This window comes from Cricetulus griseus, chromosome 2, assembly GCF_003668045.3.
Source record: "Cricetulus griseus strain 17A/GY chromosome 2, alternate assembly CriGri-PICRH-1.0, whole genome shotgun sequence".
Taxonomy (NCBI): domain Eukaryota; kingdom Metazoa; phylum Chordata; class Mammalia; order Rodentia; family Cricetidae; genus Cricetulus; species Cricetulus griseus.
Window position 1 is genome coordinate 35,557,326 of NC_048595.1, and position 20,627 is coordinate 35,577,952.

Below are 20,627 nucleotides of genomic sequence, written 5' to 3' on the forward strand. Positions count from 1 at the left end.
AGGGCCACAGCTATGCTAATCCATTCACTGCTATAGTCAAAATGCCTAGCACAGGCTACGCCCTCCATTGAACAAATGTGTAGGCTTCTAAGAGACTTTGTCCAGGTAGATACGTAGTAAGCCTTTTATTAAAAGTTTTAAGCCAGATTTTGTTACAGACTTTATAGATTTTTAAACCATACTCAATGAACTTTACAAATCTTGAGATATAGTTTACAATATAGTCTTCAGAGACTTTTGTGAGACCAGAATTCAGAGAAATCATAGAGATAAAAGATTTTAAGAGTGGCAAATGTAGAACCTTAGAGACAAGAGACTTTGGGATCATTTGCTTGAGCAGAAGTTGTTACAATCTGCAAGAATTTGGAAATCAAGTGCAAGAGCCCTAACTTTTGGCCATTGATCTGTACTGAGGCCAAACTATAGTAAAAAAATCTGAGGCCATGGAAGAGAGAGACAGAAGGTCAGAGAATGGAACATTGTGTGGAGATGTTCCTATAAGCTCCAAGGCCTGATTTGATTTTTTTGGGGGGGTGGGGGTCGGGGGTGTTTTGTTTTGTTTTTTTGAGACAGAGTTTCTCTGTGTAACAGCCCTAGCTGTCCTGGAACTCGCTCTGTAGACCAGGCTGGCCTCAAACTCACAGAGATCCACCTGCCTCAGCCTCCTGAGTGCTGGGATTAAAGACATGTGCCACCACTGCCTGGCCCCCCTTTGATGTGTTAAATAGACACTTTAGCCATTTGTCCCAGAGTTTGAGACTTAACAGTCACTAGCTCTGGAACCATGTTCCTCTGTCTGTCACATTAGGAAACGACCTGTCAGATGAAGACATCATCACCTGCATGCCCAGGTCTAGAATGCCTTGCCTTATAGCCATCTGGACCTCAGGCTCTCCTGTGATTTCTCTCTGCTTAACTCAGTACACCAGTGTGATTGCATTTGCTTAAAGGAAACTAAGTCTCACTCAGAACACCAGCAGCCAAGGAGCCTAGGGAATGAAGCTTCGGACTTTTCTACTGCTTTCCGGGAAGATACATGCTAATGAGAACAGAACAGATATGCAGAGAGTCACTCCATAGAATAAGCCAATAACCATGCACACAGTTGTGCATATGCATTTAACCGCAGCCCTCGGGAGGCAGAGGCAGGCAGATCTCTGAGTTGGAGGCCAATCTGGTCTACAGAGCGAGTTCTAGGACAGTCAGGGCTACACAGAGAAACCCTGTCTCAGAAAACAGAACAAAACAAAACAAAACAAAAAACCTTCACACAGTGTAAACCAAATGTTCTATTTTTGTGAAGAAAATGTAAACATGAGCAAACAGTAACAAAACAGATCGCTGTACTTACTGACCTGATGCTGCATAATTCAGACTGTCCCTTCTACCAAATAGCTATACACTCCCAGCTACTTCAGTGACTGGAATAACAGTTAACATCTCAATCAGTGAGATTTCACTCACTCATTTACCTAACAAAGCCTTTCAAACCCCTGCTCTCTCTCTCTCTCTCTCTCTCTCTCTCTCTCTCTCTCTCTCTCTCTGTGTGTGTGTGTGTGTGTGTGTGTGTGTGTGTGTGTGTGTGTGTGTGCGCGATGAGTATCACAAATGTCTCCTCTTAGAAGGTCAAGACTTCTCATGAAAATCCTCTCTACCTCGGGTAAGGCTGGAAGGAGCCTGGGATTCCACTGGCAATCTTGGTTGGCTTTTGTCACCTCAGGACGTACAAATATTTGGTTAAAACATGTTTAACAACTTTAAAGACTGGGCAGAAATGCACACTTGGATCTGTAATGATGCCAGACTCTTTTGGCTGAAGTTTCACCATGTCTAGGTGAGCCTGGGAGAGTTTTGTGTTACAGGCCAACAAATCCTGGCAATGTGCAGCAGAGAAGCAAATATAATTAATCTTTTGCCAATGTAAAAACACAGCTCTTACCTCAAAGGGAATAAGACATAGTTTACTCTAGTGCCAAGTCTGAGTGGCCATGGTCTGGGAAGATAGATTTAGGTTACCCCAAATTCCATGCTCCAACATGGAAGCAGTTTCATGAAGTTTTTATAGTAACAATGACTTAGGGTTCCGATTGCTGTGAAGAGACACCATGACTATGGCAACTCTTATAAAGAAAACATTGGGGTGGCTCACTCACAGTTTCAGAGGTTCACTCCATTATCATCATGCTGATGATTGAGCATGGAGGCATACAGGCAGATGTGGTGCTGGAGCTGAGAGTGCTACATTTTGCAGGCAAAAGGAAGTCAACTGACTTTAACACTGAATGAAGTTTGAGAAAAAGACCTCAAAGCCCACCCCCATAATGACACATTTCCTCCAACAAGACCACACCTACTCCCACAAGGCCACACCTCCTAATAGTGCCACTCCCTTTGGGGGGCATTTTCTTTCAACCACTGTGAAATATAACATAAATTTCTAGTTCTTGAAAGTTGTTATTGCCAGGCGTTGGTGGCACATGCCTTTAATCCCAGCACTCGGGAGGCAGAGGCAGGTGGATCTCTGTGAGTTCGAGACCAGCCTGGTCTACAAGAGCTAGTTCCAGGACAGCCTCCAAAGCCACAGAGAAACCCTGTCTCGAAAAATACAAACAAACAAAAAAAGTTGTTATTACAATCTATTTAGAATAATTAAATATAGGTTAATAGTTAGTCATCTAACAATCAAATTTGTGGCCATGTTAGGTATGTTTTCAAAGTCAAACAGAGATACATTTTAGATAGACAGATGGTCTTCAAACACTTTAGAGACATAGAGAATATAGTATTTACAATGTTTTAATAACATAAGGCTTTTCATAACAATGAGACACATTTGCTCCTGGCAATACCAATCTTCTTCAAAAAAGGATAATGGGCATCAAAGAACCTCCATATGGGGTTTGCTTTCATTGTGGCAAAGTCAGCCACTAGGCAAAGAAACTACCCTTGCCTCAACTTCTGACAGTATGCTGTCCAAATTGGATAAGCAGGACACAAAAGAAGGTGGCTGCCAAACTTTTTCAAGACAAAGTGGGACAGTCCTTTGAAATTCCTGCTTCACGAAAAAAATCTGTCAGATATTCTAGGCCTGTAAGTCAAAGATGGATGCCCCAACATTGCAGAGGAACTTTGGGTGACTGTCCAGGCAGCCAGAGTCTCTGTCATTTCCATAGTTGTAGAAGTTGTTTTCTTGCAATTCCTGTTTACTCAGGTAATATTTATCCTTCTCTGGTCTCTGATGGGGTTGAAAACTAGTAGTTATAGTTACAGTTTTCTTGTTGCCAAATTAAAAAAGGAAACTCACAAAGAGTTGTAAAGCCTATAAGGTTGAGAGGCATATAAGCTTAAGTTGTTTATCTAAGAAAATGTTTTGAGGTCTAAAAAGATAGTTTGGGTTGGTAATACAAGTTAGGATAGAAAGTGAATTAGGGCTAGCACTCAGGAGGCAGAGGCAGGTGGATCTCTGTGAGTTGGAGACAAGCCTGGTCTACAGAGTAAGTTCCAGGACAGGCTCCAATGCTACACAGAAAAACCCTGTTTTGAAAAGCCAAGAGAGAAAGTGGGGGGGGGGGGATTAGCTACAAAACTTTGGACTCACCAAGCTAGGATAGATAATGGAGTTTTTTCTCTGAATTTGCCAAATGCAAATGGACTGAACTTTGTGAATGTAATTCTTGCCTGATAATTGCTCTTATTATATACAGTTTTAACTGTGTTAGAGTTTAAAACCTTCCCTTTTTATTTAGACAAAAAGGGGAAATTGTTGTGGGATATTTTGATCACACTCTGACACTTCCAGGACTAACAACAAAATTTATCTTGAATCAGATGTGGATCTAGCTACTAGCTCACCAGAATTAGCCATAGAAGTTTAGGAGGACCCAGGACATACATCAGATACAGGAAGTAGTGGGGAGGGGCTTAAAAAGATTCACAGGCCCTTTTGGAGTGAGGAAGGAGAGGAGGTCACTGATTGCCCACTGCTTCTTTGATCAATCAGGTTTTTACCCCAATATCTGACTCCTGAGTTTTTATTGATAAAAGAATAGCATACATAAATACTTCAATGTAAGGTGGTATGTAAGTGTCTGTCCCTGTATCATCAGGGTTCAAATCAAGGGTTTTATGCATACCACACACAGCTCTGCCACTGAGCTATACCTGCTGTTACCCACACTGAAATGTTGATGTACAATCTCTCTAATGACCACTACAGTGACCATCTTTTCCTGTGTTTACTTTACCCGTACTTTGTGATTTTAGAAAAGACCTTCAATGCATTTGCCCATTCATATTTACATATGAATTTTCTTTCTTTTTTCCATTCCTGGTCCTAGGGATCAAACCCTCCTATGTCATTTACAGATGAGAAAAAAAGGGCACCAATCAGGCAGAGGCAGGCAGATCTGTGTGAATCGGAGGCCAGCCTGGTCTACAGAGGAAGTTCCAGGACAGGCTCCAAAGCTACACAGAGAAACCCTGTCTCAAAAAAAACATAAAGGGGATGGGGAGGCACCAATCAGTTAAGAAACATGATGTCTGGGCTGAGAGAGAGAGACACTCAATGCGCAAAGTGCATGCTCAAGAGGCCCTTAGCTAGGATCCCCAGCACCCATGTAAGTCACATTAAGCCTCATAATCCCAGCACAGGGGAGGCAGAAGCAGGGGGCAGTCCTGAGGTCACTGGCCAGCAAGGCCAGTCAGTTGGTCAGCTACAGGATCAGTGAAAGGCCCTATTTCAAAAGTAAGGTGGAAAATGATAGAAGACATCTGGTATTGACCTCTGGCTTCCATGTGTGCATGGATACTCTCTCTCTCTCTCTCTCTGTCTTACACACACACACACACACACACACACACACACACACACACACGTGCTCACTTTAAAAAAAGAAACTTTGCCAGCTAGTGGTGGCGCATGCCTTTAGTCCCAGCACTCGGTAGGCAGAGGCAGGTGGATCTCTATGATTCAAGGCCAACCTGGTCTAAAGAGTGAGTTCCAGGACAGCCAGGGTTACACAGAGGAAACCCTGTCTTAAAAAACAAAAAGTGGCTGGGCGTTGGTGGCGCACGCCTTTAATCCCAGCACTCGGGAGGCAGAGGCAGGCGGGATCTCTGTGAGTTCGAGACCAGCCTGGTCTACAAGAGCTAGTTCCAGGACAGCTTCCAAAGCCACAGAGAAACCCTGTCTCGAAAAAAAACCAAAAAAAAAAAAAAAAAACAAAAAGTGAAAAAAAAAAGAGACCCCCCTTCCTTCCTTTTCCATTCTGACCCCCACGACTGTGCTACTCTGACTTGAATCTGTTCTGGAACACAAAAGTCTGTTTGCATCTCACTTTCTCTGTGGTCCTTTCTCCTGTCCTCACCAGGAGCTTTCCAACTACACACCTGACCCTGTGATTTCTCTGCCTTCCTTTGCCTGTGTCATGACTACAGGCAAATTCCACCACACCCAACCTTGCCATTGTGCCTGCATTGCTAGAGCAGTAGTCTCATTCATCGGTCCTCCACTCTCAGAAATCTAATCACTTCCAAAGTTCCAAAACCCTGATTTCATCGCCTTGGGGGTTAGAATTCTATAATACTGGGGCCGGAGTGGTTAAAAGCTCAGTGGTTAAAAGCACCTGCTGCTATTATAGAGAACACAAGTTTGGTTCCTAGCACCTGCATCAGGCAATTCACAACCATCTGTAACTCCACCGTCAGAGGATCCGATACCCTCTCCTGGCTCCTATGAATGCTGAATGTATATAGCATACATACAGGCAAGCTGATGCAAAAGTAATTTTTAAAAATTAGAAAAACAACAACATGGGCTGGAGAGATGCCTCGGTGCTTAAGAGCACTTGTTGCTGCAGAGGACCCAAGTTCAGTTCCCAGCACCCACATGGGTGGCTCACAGATGCCTGTAACTCCAGCTCTGGGAAATTTGACACTCTCTTCTCCTTTTCAAGAGCACTCACCTAATGTGTACATAACTATGCACAGACATACACACAATTAAAAATACACACTTAAAAGTCATAGTATAGTATATTAATTAAAAATAAACAAATACCCAGGTGTGGTTGAAAACCCTGTAATTCCAGCATGTGGGAGTCAGAGGCAGGCAGATCTCTATGAGCTCCACGATAGGCAGGACTACACAGTGAGACCCTGTCTCCAATAAATAAATGGATAGATAAGTAAAGAAAAAGAGAAACGTGGCTGGGGAGATACTGTGTGCTGTGTAAACACGAGGGCCTGAGTTCAGGGAGCACCCATGTAAGAAGCTGGGTGCTGGGAGAGCACTCTGTAATCCCAGCACCACAGAGGCACTGGTTAGCCCTTCTGGCCGAATTAGTAAGATTTAGGTTCAAAGAGTGACCCTGTCTCAAACACTAAGCAAGAGGGCTCAGCAGGTAAAGGGGCTTGCTGTGCAAGCCTGGAGACCTGTTTGATCCCAAGAACTGGTTGTAAAGGTGGAAGGAAAAACTCACCCCACCTGTTGTCCTCTGACTTCCACACAAATGATACGGCATACACACTATTACTACTACTACTAATAATAATAATATATTTTCTTATAAAAATATGACAGATGAAGACACTTAACATTGACCTTTGGCCTCCATTCACATGCATCCACATGTATGTATAACCATGTTCATATGCATGACACACACACACACACACACACACACACACACACACACACACACACGCAAGCATGTAAGAAAAAAAAACAGAGCATTTGGTTACAGGAATATGGAGTGAGGAGAGACTGAGGGTCCAGTTTTCTGCCTGGTGCAATCAACTGAGCAGTACCTACTCACACAGGACAAAAGAAAGATGTGGGCAGCTAAGCAGGAGAGCACAAGACTACAATCCCAGCACTTGGGACGTAGAAGCAGGATGATCAGGAGTCCCAGGTCATCCTCCACTAGTGAGCTCAAGGCCAATTTGACCCATGTGAAACACCGTTTCAAATAAACAAGCCAAGCAAAACAAGGGATGTGGGCTGAAGATGAACAAACATTTCATTTAGGAGTTGTATCTACTGCCAGCCTATAGAGACACGTTAGTGTCCCCAATACCTTTAGGACTCACAAAAATGTTTATATGTGCTTTAAGTTCAGAAGAAAAGTTATCTCTTAAGCCAAAGATGTCTTCATATATAATATTTTAACTTTATGCTAACCTGGTCATAAACTATAAGTTGAGTTGGGGAGGTCACTCAGCAGGTAAGGACATTTGCTGCAAAGCCTGATGACCTGTGTTACATTCCTGGGGCCCAAATGGTAATAGAGGTGGCTCCTGCAAGTTGTCCTCTTTTTACAAGTTGTCCTCTTTGTTTTTCTTTTTCTTTCTGGAGACAGGGTTTATCCGTGTCTGGTTGTCCTGGCACTCACTCTGTAGATCAGACTGGCCTCAAACGCAAAGATCTGCCTGCCTCTGCTTCCCAAATGCTAGGATTAAAGGCGTGTTGGCACACATGTCCAGCTCACAAGTTGTCTTTTTACATTCATATGCACTGTGAAATGCATACATGCAGGCACATGAATAGGTACACACACATACACACACACACACACACACCCCAAACAATAATGTAATAAAGTGTTGTTTGTTTGTTTTTTTTTTTTAAATTTGGGAGATGAGGATCTGCCTCAGTGGTCCAGTGCACACCTGAGATGAGAATGATGTCTCCTGTTCTTTCCTTATTACCACCAAAGAAACTTTCATGTAGACGGAACCCACAAAAACCACGATGCTTCCCGGGCTAACCAGCCACGGTGCTTTCTACACAATAACAAAGTGGTGATTGCACTTTGCTGAGCAAACTCGGCATTAACGTGGCTTCCAGAGCTAGAAGACGAGGTGCTGTTAAGGACAAGATTCCTAGTTCCCCATGATGTCACCTTTGCTGTTGATGAAACCCTCAGTGGTTAGCAGAACAACTATTTCAGTTCCAGGCCCTTCCAGGTTTGACATCATTCCTGAGGAAAGAGACTTGTCCCAGTAGCTTTCTCCTAGGAATAAGGAGACCTATCCCAGGAGTCACCCCACTTATACACCCACTCCCAACCTCAGTAAAAGTCCTTATGTAAATTAAATGTTTCTGTTGTAGTCTAAATGTGAAACACCCTTCAGGGGCTCATGTATTTGAATACTTTGCCCCTAGATAATGGTGCTGTTTTGGAAGGCTGCGGAACCCTCAGGAGATGGAGCTTCACTGGAGGGTGTGGGTCACTGTAAGCAAGTCTTATGATTTTAGAGCCTGGCTCAGTTTCCTAGCCTGACTGCAGACATCATGTGACCAGTTGCCTCACACTCCTGTTGCCAGGCCTCTTCTCAGACTTGATGGACTGTGTCCTCTACAGCTGTGAGCCAAAATAAACCCCTCCCTTAAGTTGCTTCTTCTCGGGTATTTGGTCACACAAGAAAGGTAACTAAAACAGCATCCCTAAACCCATATGCTGAAATCCTAACCACCAAGGTAAAAAGGCAGGAGATGGGGCCTTGTGCGGGGGGTGGGTGGGGGGGGGTGGGGTGGGGTGGGGGGTGGAGCAGTAAAGGCTAAAACCCTCATCAATGGGATTAGTGCCTTTACAAAAAGGACCAGACAGCTCTCTAGCCCCCTTTACCCCATATGAAATCCTACCAAGAAGATGGCCATGAGAAGCACGACATCACCAGACACTGAATCTTCAAGTGCCTTAATCTCAGACTCCCCATGTCCCAGAACTGAAACAAAAATATGTTTAAGCTATCTAGTCTATAATAATCTGTTAAAGCTACTGAATGGGCCTGAGACAATCCTGTTCATTTCACTGGAAAAGACAACAGCATACCCTCATTCCCAAACCAATCACCAGCAAGAAGAATGTGCTAGCTATGAAAGGCTCATACTAACCAGCTGGGCTAGAGTAGACGGTAGGGAGGCAACTATGTGGCTCCTCTAGTATGTAGGGGTAGGAGCTAAAAGTGTACACGTTTGCATACATGTGCATGACCCTAGCATGCTCAGAGAGGAGGCACGGAGGATCCTGCAGTTGCAGCCCTCCAAGTCTGCTGGAAGACTAAATCAATCATGGCTCCTGCTGTGGAGACACCCCCCTGTCTGGTGGAAGAGACATACTATTACACTTATTTACAGATGCTTCCAACTTGGAGTTGGGTGAGCCTGCAAGAACAGACTATGTTGGAGTCCCGTTATATATGAGTAACTGTGATTTTAGGAAGGTTCTTTTAGCTACTCTCTCTGTCTCTCTTTCTCTCTCTCTCTCTCTCTCCTGTCTCTCTAGATTTTTGAGACAGGGTTTCTCTATGTAGCCCTGGATGTTCCTGTCCTGGCACTCACTATGTAGACCAAGCTGGCCTTGAACTCACAGCGATCCACCTGCCTCTGCCTCCCGAGTGCTGGGACTAAAGGCGTGCGCCACCAACGCCCGGCTTAAGTCCAACTTTCTTAAACTCTCTTAAAGCACTTGACACACAACATTATAGCTATTACTATCTATCTTGCTATCAGACTGAAGTGGTGGGAATGCATTTCAAGGGATCCAAGGAGGAGAATGTGTCTTGGTTCAGTGACATAGGCAGTCTGTGTTCTTCTCCTGGTCTGGGGTACCTCTTCACTAAGTCACCATGAGCAAATATCTCCCCTTCACTGAGCTTTCCTGCTGTTTCCATGGCTGGGCTGCACCAGATTCTCCAGGCCCCAACAGCATTTTTACAAAAATCTCTGCTGGCTTCAGCTGTATTCTTGTGCCTTGAAATCAGGATGAATTACTGTCTCTTGTTTCACCCTTGTCCTCTTGCATGGCTGCTGCTCAAAGAAATTAATCAAGTTTATTAAGCATGACCTCACTTGTGAGCCCTGCTCTTGGTCTGCTGGTCTGTACCTGCCTGCTGCTCAGAAATGCCTCAGTCTTGGTTAGTGCTTTGGTGGGGGCAGGGAGGCCAGCCGGGTGGCCACATCTTTTGTTGTTTGCAGAGACCAATGCACCGGGCTGGATTGGACAAAGGCGGGGAGCTCTGCTATAGAGAGTACAGGGCCCTTTGTTGCCATGGCTGTGGAAAAAATAGGAACAAAAAGGATAAATGTTGCATCCAAATACACTAATAATTAACACTTAGCACCATGGATATAAAAAGCACTTAAGGCTAAATTACAATGAGCATAATAGCTATTCATTATTCAACCCTGCTCCATATGGCATCCTGGCTGAGAAGACTGGTGCTTGGGAACTAACTGGAGCCTAACTGCCCAGGTCTAAAACCCCATCCCACCAGCGCTGAGACTGTGGACAAGTCACCGAGGCTCTCCTCTCTCAGCCTTTGCATCTACTGAGCACAGACAAGGAAAGCACACAACGAGCAGGGTCATGTGCATTCACACTATGCTAATAAAGCAACTTAACCGTGATTGGCCATACAACAATTGCTCAATAAATGTTTATGGCTTTATATAAATTGCTCAGCCAATTTAGATCTCAGAACAAACTTCTCACAGAAACATTATCTCTATCAAAGTTGAAAAAATTAATATTTTAAGGTTAAATTAATTTCTCAAGATCCCTGTCTTAGGGTTTCTATTGTTGTGATTAAACACCATGACTAAAAGCATCCTGGGGAGAAAAGGGTTTATTTGGCTTCCACTTCCACACCATAGTCCCCAATCAAAGAAGTCAGGGCAATGTTGGGCATGGAGTTGCACACCTTTAATCCCAGCACTCAGGAGGCAGAGGGAAGCCAAACTCTGTGAGTTCAAAGCCAGCCTGGTTTATAAAATGAGCCTCAGGACAGCCAGGGTTACATAGAGAGACCCTGTCTCAAAAACAAAAACAGAAGCAAGATGCTTGAGGGGGTTTGAACTTTGTTTTTTAATGTGCAGAAATCCAGAACTTGGCTTATTACACCTCCTGTAGAGTGGATTCCTGGATGTCAGGTTACGATGAGCACTGTCCAAGTTAGAACTCAATCTAGACACAACCAATTCTTGTTTGATACTCAAACAGCTCAATTTGTAGACAAAATAAAACCAACTTAAAAGAAGCCATTCGGATGACTTAGTGGGTAAAGGTGACTGCTGTGTAAGGCTGAAGACCTGAGTTTACTCCACAAAGTCCATGGTGAAAGCAGAGATGTGGCTCCCAAAGGTATTCATTCCTCTGACCTCCATACATGTGCTAACACACACAAACACACACACACACACACACACACACACACACACACACACACACACAGTATACACACTAACAATCATAATAAAATTTTATTTGTTTTGTTTTGTTTTCTATACAGGGATTTTGTGTAACAGCCCTAGCTGTCCTGGAACTTGCTTTGTAGACTAGGCTGGCCTCAAACTCACAGAGATCCACCTGCCTCTGCCTCCCAAGTGCTGGGATTAAAGGAGTGCGCCACCACCGCCCAACTAAAATCAAATTTTTAAATAAATGAATAACTTTTACTCCTCTTGGAAGAAAAGGAGTCTGGCCATGCTCATGTTGCAGTCATTTAATGAACTCAAGCTCTGGGCAAGGTGTTGTATTAGCATAAGCCTTGACATAACCATAATCTTCCCATTTCATATGGGATTGTCTCTGTTTTGAGACGGGGTTTCACTGTGTAGCCCTAGCTAGCCATAACTCAATATGTATGTCAAACTGGCCTCGAACTCACAGAGATCCACCTGCTTCTGCCTCCCCAGTGCTGAGATTAAAGGCAGGGATCATGGCCCAGCACGGTGGCAGATGCCTGTAATCCTAGCAGCTCAGGAGGTTGGGGCAGGATTTGTGCTTGTGAGTTCAAGGACAGCCTCCTGGGTTTCAGGCCACCCTGTGTGATTGTAGTCATTGTGAGACTGGAATCCTGCCTCCTTAAGAAGTAAAAAAAAAAGGCATGGATCACCATCTGGGTTTAGCACTCAGTGTTCTAGGATGCTTGGTCACCACCGATCAAGGCAGCTTTTCCAAAGCTGATGGAGATTTCAAACCTAGAAGAATCTGGGTTGCTCATAACCTAGCCCAGATTGCTGGGTAGATAGACCAGGAGGGCCCCCCTACCAAGAGCTGGTTAAAACGAAGCCAACGGTGACACCTAGTGGTAATTCGAAATACTGCAGCATTGGAACAACCTATTTGGCCCCTAAAGGCTTACTTGGTTCATTGATATTTACTGACCTCTCAACACACGCCAACTCTTATGCTAGACACTAGACAAAAGTCTCAAGGATCTGAGAAGGTATTTCAAGAAAGAAAGGACAGGAAAAAACAAGATCTCGGGCTGGAAAGAGCATAAAACTTTCCAGGAACTAATTACATTATGAGGAAAGAGGGTATTAATAACAAAAACCAAGGAGTATGCTGGTGAGAGTAGGCTCAGCAGGTAAGGGGACCTGACACAAAGCCTACAGACCTGAGTTTGATCCCCAGATCTCCCATGGTAAAAGGAGAGAACCAACTGCCCAAAATTTTCCTTTGACCTCCACACATGCACCATGAAATGAACAGACTCAAGGTAAGAAGATACTGCATATACAAAGTAAATAAATTTCATTAAGGTTGGTGGAGGTGGCTTATATTATAATGATGGGGAGGGAAATCTATTTTTTACAAAAAGGCAGGACAGCATCAGGGCCTAATCAGTCACAGGGAATATTTATGTCTTGAGCCGAAGAATGGTCAGAAATTACTGAAGAATTTTAATTAGGACAGTAAGTTAAGTAGACTTCACTTCTCAGTTCTTGCTAAGGGGCAAACTCAAGTCCAGGAAGGCAATTAAAAGTTCATCATATAGTCTAAATTTTGCAAAACAGTGGAGATGGAAGAGAAAGGGAAAGATTCCATGACTTCAGAGGTGTTACAAAACAGGACAGGCAGGGATAAGAAATGAGGAGGCGAGAATTGAGGTATTAGGAGGGGATCTGGCACCCTGCAGGTCTCTGGCTAGGACAGCTGCCAAGAAGATGGAGAACAGTACTGAGTACGGTGGATTTGAGAGACCTGTGGGACATCCAAGCCAGGAAAGCAAATAAGCAATTGGATAATGTTAGGAAGGGAAGCAGCAGTTTGAGGACAGTAAATAGCTTGTATATGTAAGAGTAGCTAAGGGGTTAAGATGATACACTCCTGTGACTTCAGCACTTGAGTGGTGAGTTCGGGGCTACCCTCAGATATATAATGAGCTCAAGACCAACCAAGGCTTTTAAAACATAACAAACAAAATCTGCAGAGGAGATGCAACGCGGCCAGGGGGGAAGTGGGTGTGGCATTTTGGAAACCCGTAAGAGACAAAAAGGAGGGAGTGGTCAGCTATATAAAACCTTTGAGGCAGTAAGAGCTGAAAATTGACTCCTGAACAACATGAAAACCATTGATGGTGTTGGAGCCTTTTAAGGTGGAAGGATGGGGGAAAGCCAAATCATAATTTGGCAAAGCTCACTACAGACAATTTGAGTAAATTTCCCCAAGCTATCGGAAGTCAGGAGTGCAGATAAGTACTATATATTTATTCACTATTTTTGTGGTACTGAAGATGGAACCTGGGACCGCAGACATGCTAACCCAGCATCCTTCCATTGAGCAGTATCTGAAGTCTCATTAAATTGTCCGACTATCGGGGCTGGAGAGATGGCTCAGAGGTTAAGAGCACTGACAGCTCTTCCAGAGGACCCGAGTTCAATTCCCAGCAACCAAATGGTGGCTCACAACCATCTGTAATGAGATCTGGTGTGCAAGCATGCATGCAGATAACTGTATACATAATAAATAAATGAAGTCTTTTAAAATTAAAAAAATGTCCAACTATCCTTAAATCCACTTTGTAGCTCTGCATCAGCTTCTTGAGCCGATGGGAATACCGGCTCTTGTTACTAGGCAGAGCTAGTATGTATAATTTCAAAATGACAATGGACCAACAAGGTAGCTCAGCAGTTAGGGGCACTTGCCACCAAACCTGATAACCCAAGATCCAGCCCAAAATACACATGGTGAAAGAAGAGAACTCCTAGAAGTTGTCCTCCAATCTCCACGTTTGTGACACCCATGTTCTGGCACTTACATACATGTCATGGAGCTGCATTTTGTGACTAGTGTTGGGAGGCTGAGCTAGGAAGGATACCAGGAGGCTGAGGTCAGCCTGGGCTATAGAGTGAGACCCTGTTTCAAAGAAATAAAAACAAAATTGTTCAAGCATGGCCATCACCACCCCAATAGAAACTTCGTACTCCTAACATCCCAAATCCCCAGTTCACCTCCTCAGTTCTGGAGGCCACCATCTATCTGTGAAAGGAAAAGGATTGGCTCAGGACCCAACACCAAGTTCTCAGCACAAAGAAGATTTATTTGCCCCAGAAGGACAGAGGGCAGTGATTAAGAAACAAAGACAGGAGATAGAGGGTAAGGGAGAAGGGAAAGAGAACAAGGAAAAGGGGGCAGGGGTATTTGTCCTGGGACGGGGTGGGGGGTGGGTGCAGGACAGAAGACTGCTTCTGGATTAGAGAGGAGACAGACATAGCACATAGAAAAATGGCAGTTTAACCAGACAGTGGTGGCACACACCTTTAATCCCAGCACTCGGGAGGCAGAGGCAGGCAGATCTCTGTTAATTCAAGGCCAGCATGGTCTACAGTGTGAGTTCCAGGACAGCCAGGGCTGTTACACAGAGAAACCCTGTCTCAAAAATCAAAACAAAAGAAGAAGAAGAAGAAGAAGAAGAAGAAGAAGAAGAAGAAGAAGAAGAAGAAGAAGAAGAAGGAAAGAAAGAAAGAGTAGGAAAAGAAAGAAAAGAAAAGATGACAGTTTATAAAGGTACAGGGGGAAACTCGTGTTTGGATGATTGGGCATGTTAATTAGGTGTTAGGATAATTGGGCAATTTAATTAGGTGAGCCAAATGGGGGGGGGTTGATAGCTGGACCTTGGTAGTCAGCCTCAGGAGGAGGAAGTGGCCAAATAAGGGAATAGACCTTGGAGCTAGCTTTAGGAATGTAATCTAACGGTTTCTTTAGCAAGGCAGAGGGAATGAGGGAGAAGAACAAGGCCTGCTAGAGCCATGCTTGCCACACTGGATCTGACCAGAGTTCCTTCAACCTGTGTCTATGGTTTTAACTACTCCAGGAATGGACCTCATGAAAATGGAATTGTATAGGACTTGACTTTCTATCTTGGTTTTACTGTTTGGTGTATTAACCCAGAGTCTAGTATGCTAGGGATGCCCTTTACCTACACACACACACACACACACACACACACACACACACACCCCTTCCCTGGCTTCTTCCCCCTTCCTCCCTCCCTCCTGCCTTTTCACTTAGGGACCCGTCCTGAAGCCTCTCCCCTGGCTTGAATGTACTTACTATCACATAGCTACACATTTAAAAGTTAAGTTGGGAGCTGGGGATGTAGCTCAGTTGGTGACATGCTTGCCTAGTAAGCATCAGGTCCTAGGTTCCATCCCCATATTTCATAAACCAGGTGTAGTGCACACCAATAATCCCAGCATTCTGGAGGCAACAGGATCTTCAGTTCAAAGTCACCTCAGTTACAAAACGAGTCAGAAACCAGTCTGGGCTACCAGGAGACCCTGCAGGTGTTGTTGGTGTTTTATTCGTTAGTAAGTATATGTATTTTACAACTCGAAAAAAATTTAAAGTCACCTTCACTGGGAAGTTTTTCTGAGCCAACCCTCGCCAGTCAAGCGAGAATGGAGGCGGATTCAAAAATGGGGGAGCTTTCGGAGTCGCTTCCGGCGGAAGGGAAAGGTAAAAGAACACTGAGCGGGACCAGGAGTGGCGGCTCCTTAAAGGAGCGAGCTGCTGGGTGGCCCCGGGGGCGGGGGGCGGGGCGGGGGCGGGGCCTATCCAGGCAGAGGATACCTCCCGAGTCGGATAGGAGGAGCTGGAGCCCAAGAGAGCTAGGATTTCCTAGCAAGCTAATGCTGTCCGGTAGGTTTAGAGACACCTGCAGGAGGGGCGCTGTTCTACGACTTCGACTCCAGCTTTCCGCAGTCCAAGATCACCCCTACTTCACCTGACCTAGCCAACACCCAAGGCAGGAGTGGCAGGAAGCTTCCGCAGTACCATGACCTTGCTCCATGGCCTGGGACTTTATTTCTAGTAGAGTCCTTTGTTTCGCTTCAGTCCTGCCTATCCCAGCACGGGTAGCCCCAGCGGGAGGACAGTCGGCATACTGAGAAGCCAGCTTGTGAAGGTTCCCTGGAACTCTAAGTGGGTAATGTCCTGGATGCCACAGGGGACCAACACCCTCAGCCACCTTCACCTCTCCTTGAAAACCCAGTGTGTTTGTTACCTGTGTCAAGTATGCTTTTTCAGGACACCACACTCCAGCTAAAACCACCATACATACCACTTAGTTTCCAGAAGCCCTGCCTTTCCCTTCCTTAGCAAGAGGGACGTGAAGGGCCAATGGTCTTATGTATACCTACTTTGTTGTACTTGGAGCATTTGAAGGCAAACTTCTAGGGCTGGGTCAAAGGCCTGACTATAAAAACTCAGGGAGGCCTATTTTTGCTCTAGCATTCACAGAGAGCTGTATTTCCAGGCCTCCTTCCTCAGAATCTACAAAAACAGGGCCTTCCTAAGTGCTCTAGGAGTGGCCCTAATATGTATTGCCTTTGAGCAGGCTACACGGTGACCCTCTTGTCTTGGTTGTGTAGTCTGACCTACACCCACTAATAGCCAGGTCAAAGCCACAGTCCAGGCCCTACACAATCAGACCCAAGTTCAGGTGTTAAAGCCTAGGCCTCTCCACAGGTAGCAGTTCCTCAGCTGCACATCTGAGAAAATCAGCACAATCTAGGGTCTGGTAATAGGGACATTTTCTTTTTGGTGGGAGGACAGGTGAGACCTCTAGGGTTCCACTGTCTAAATCTTTCATTTATCTGCAGTCATTTAAGGTTTCGGCTTGAGACCGGCCACTATCATCCTGCTCAGTATGAAGAATCTGGAGGAAAGTGATCTGGGATTATGCAGGCTTAAAGTGGGAAGGTCTTGCAGCTAGCAATAAAGGCTGGGCTGTAACTAGGACACACCTTTCCCTAGGGCAGTCCTGACACTTTCCATAGTGCTTCCGGCTTAGAAATCTTAGAGGGATGAAGCTGAGGTCCAAGGGGATGTAAGAGAAGGAAGGACAGGACAGAGGTGGGGGTGGGGGTGGGGGGTTGGGAGGGTGGGATGTAGCTCAATGAGTATTTGCCTAGGATTCACAAAGCCCAGAGTTCAATCCCTAGCATGGGGGGGTGGAGTTAGGAATTAATGCTACAAGATTCCCTGAAGAGAGTCATGACTTGTTCTGGGCCATTATCAGAGCTGTTCCTTGATTTGACTGCCTAGCCTTTGATCCAAGCCAGTACAGTCTCTGCCCATCCCCATCTTCCCAGACAGGTCAGACAATAATACCCTCTGGTAGGTACCATTGACACTGTGTAATAAGAATAGAACAATAGCTACAGCAACAGCTACTATTGATTGAACACTGTTTAATCACAGCAATCTGGGTTAAAGGCAAAGTGTAATTAAATAGTATGCTTGCCTAATATGTGTGAGAACATGGGTTTTGATTCCCAGCACCAGGGCAGGGGAATCCCATGTTTGCAGATAAGAAACTGAGCAACATGACCAAAGTCATGCATGCAAAGTAACCCAGGTCTGCTTAGCCCTGGAATCCATGTTCTGACCACTGGTCAGCAAAAGAGGTCCTGCCCTCCCCTCCTACTTGCAATCCTGAACCCTCAGTGGAGCCTGCTAGTCTAAGTCTGATCCCCTATGGCAGCCAGTCTTCTCACTCGGACAAAGGACAAAAGAGTTTCTGTCTGCGTCGTGGGGCATGGAGTCCCTCCCAAATGGCTTTTCAGTACAATCACTCTGAATTTGGCTTGCATCTTCTCTTGAGGTTTTCCTCTTGCATTTTGTCCTTTCAGTGTCCTTCTCTAACCTTAATTCAAGGACCTTACAGCTGAAATCCCACAAGACTTCTAGTTTCCTCATTCTAGTGATTTCACTCATCTTGGGCCTCCTGGCTTTAGGAAGTTTAAAGAGTTAAGGAAGGCCTGAGCTGTAGTTGGGAGTCCTATTTAGGTGATGAAACAAACAAAACGCAACAGCATTTTAGGAATTTTTTTTTCTCCCTCCAAGTCTCAATTAGATGTGGAAGTAGATTTGAAGAGGCAGATGAAATTGAGATTGCCCGGATTGGAAAGATATGTAAATCCTTTCTCTTCTATCCGTTTCTCTGCCCCGTTTTGGGGATTGGAAATCTGTAACTGAAAATATTTTAATATTAAGAGAATTAAGTAAAACACGAATGGAGCACGAGGACTTCAACACAAACTCCTGAATCATAGAGAAAAAGCACCAGAGTAAGAAATTCCGTGCTTGTGGAGGAACGATTCGGGCTCCTCCCCCACCCGGGCAGAACTTAGCTCTGAGGTCTGGAGAAGAGTGCGCCTGGCACGGAGTGAAGGTGGCTATTGTGACTTCCCGGGCCCCGGAAGGGGTGGCTCAGTGCCAGGGTGTGACCTGGACCATGGCCCTGGGAAGGAACTGTCCTTCCTCTCGGCTGTACTCAAGGAGACGGTTCTGGGTGAGAGGGCGTGTCAAAGGCGGAGTCTCAGGCTCCACCCCATCTCCGAGTCCGCTCGCTCAGGGTCCACGTGGTTCTCATACAATTTACTCCCAGAGCCTGTGGTCCTCAGCCCGCTTGTGGTTGAGGTTGCGCTGCAGAGAGGGTCACTCCCCCAAGGTCTGACTGTGACCTCTGCCCAGAAAAGACCAAAGAACGCGCTCTTCGGGCAGACCTGGAATTCACCAGCTTCCAACAACTAGTCTTGGACCAAGAGTTTTGGAGTTCTAAACAAGTGAGCGGCCCCAGAAGGACAGGGCCGGGTGACAGGCCATTGGGCTCGCCATGGCTGCGCCCGCCCGCCGTCTGTGCCATGTCGCTTTCCATGTCCCAACTGGGCAGCCCCTAGCGAAGGACCTACACCGCCTCTTCGGCTTCCAGCCTCTGGCTGTGCGGGAAACAGGTGGGTGGAAACAGCTGGCTCTGCGCAGCGGAGATGCAGTCTTTCTAGTGAACGAAGGCTCGGGCCCGGGGGAGCCACTGTACGGCCTGGATCCGCATCACACGGTGGCCAGCGCCACGAACCTGTGCTTCGATGTGGAGGATGTGGACGGCGCCGCCCGGGCGCTGGCGGCACGGGGCTGCGCCGTGCCGGTACCACCCACTAGCGTGAAGGATGCACAGGGCACAGCCATCTACACAGTGGTCAACTCTCCGGCTGGTAATCTTAGCTTTACATTGCTGCAGCGTGCTGGCTATCGCGGATCCTTCCTGCCCGGATTCAGACGGCTACCTTGCACACCTGGCCCCTGCTGGGTCAGCCACGTGGACCACTTGACCTTGGCCTGCACCTCTGGCAGCTCCCCTACACTTAGGCGCTGGTTCCAAGACTGCCTTGGGTTTTGCCACTTGCCGCTGAGCCCAGGTGAAGATCCGGAGCTGGGCCTCATGGTGTCTGCAGGGCCTGGGCGAGGGGGACTAAGGCTTACTGCCCTGCAGATCCCTGCCGACAGCACTGTCCCTACCCTTGTTCTGGCAGAGTCCCTGCCGGGACCCACCAACAAACAGGACCAGGTAGAGCAATTTCTAGCCCGGCACAGGGGGCCAGGCCTGCAGCACGTAGGACTGTACACTCCCAACATCATGGAAGCTTCTGAAGGGATGATGAAGGCGGGAGGCCGCTTCCTGACCCCTCCTGAAGCCTACTACCAGCAGCCTGGCAAAGAGGAACAAATCATAGCTGCAGGGCACAAGCCCAGCCTTCTAGAAAGGCAGGGAATTCTACTAGATGGCAATAAAGATATGTTTTTGCTTCAGGTCTTCACCAAGTCCCTCTTCACTGAGGACACCTTCTTTCTGGAGCTGATTCAGAGACAGGGGGCCACAGGCTTTGGCCAGAACAACATCCGGGCACTATGGCAGTCGGTGCAAGAGGAAACTGCCAGGGCCCAGGGAGCCTAACCCGGGCTACATGTGGGAGTTGCCACTAGTCCTAGGTTCTGGGAGTGACACACCTCAGAGCACCACACCTCCACAGGATCACACCTCAGATAAAGGCCATCTGTGCCCTCAGGGCCAGGTGCAAGTCTTCATTCTAACCAGTACCTGCCAATTCTAGAGTCTCTTGTTAGACTCCAAAGAGTTGGGATTTAAAACAACCCCTAAAATGTCTAACGCATTTAGGTAATATAAAGAATAAAGAAATGAGATTGTAAGACACAACACCACTCTGGAGTCTTTGTGTTTTCTGTGTTTCCTTCCCATCAACTCTTCGGGTCTTATGATTATTAAACCTTGTGCTTTCTGAAGTTTCATTGTGAAATGTACCCTGAATAAAAAGGAATTCAATACAAACCCTCCTGTGTTGATCTCACTAGGGAGCAACAGCTGCAGGTGCAGACAGGACTAGGTCAGGGTTAGCCCAACCACCTGCTCTAAGATGATGCTGCAGCTGCAATCAGAGCTTACCTGAGACCCAGACTGGGAGCATTGGATGTCAGCCACAGACAGGTGCTCCCTGCAGCTGCCCTCACTCTTTACTGGGGAAGAACACTCAAGTC

The 20,627-nt window shown here is 46.1% G+C and overlaps 1 protein-coding gene across 1 annotated transcript; it reads left to right on the forward strand.

The window, feature by feature from the left end:
* Positions 1-18,673: 18,673 nt before the first annotated feature.
* Positions 18,674-20,603, forward strand: Hpdl (4-hydroxyphenylpyruvate dioxygenase like). The gene has a single exon (XM_027402585.2). It carries the CDS (start codon positions 18,913-18,915, stop codon positions 20,026-20,028), a length of 1,116 nt encoding a protein of 371 aa, XP_027258386.1. The 5' UTR covers positions 18,674-18,912; the 3' UTR covers positions 20,029-20,603.
* Positions 20,604-20,627: the final 24 nt, after the last annotated feature.

Coding starts and splice junctions, on each gene's coding strand:
- Hpdl (XM_027402585.2), top strand. CDS start 18,913: ATGGCTGCGCCCGCCCGCCGTCTGTGCCATGTCGCTTTCCATGTCCCA.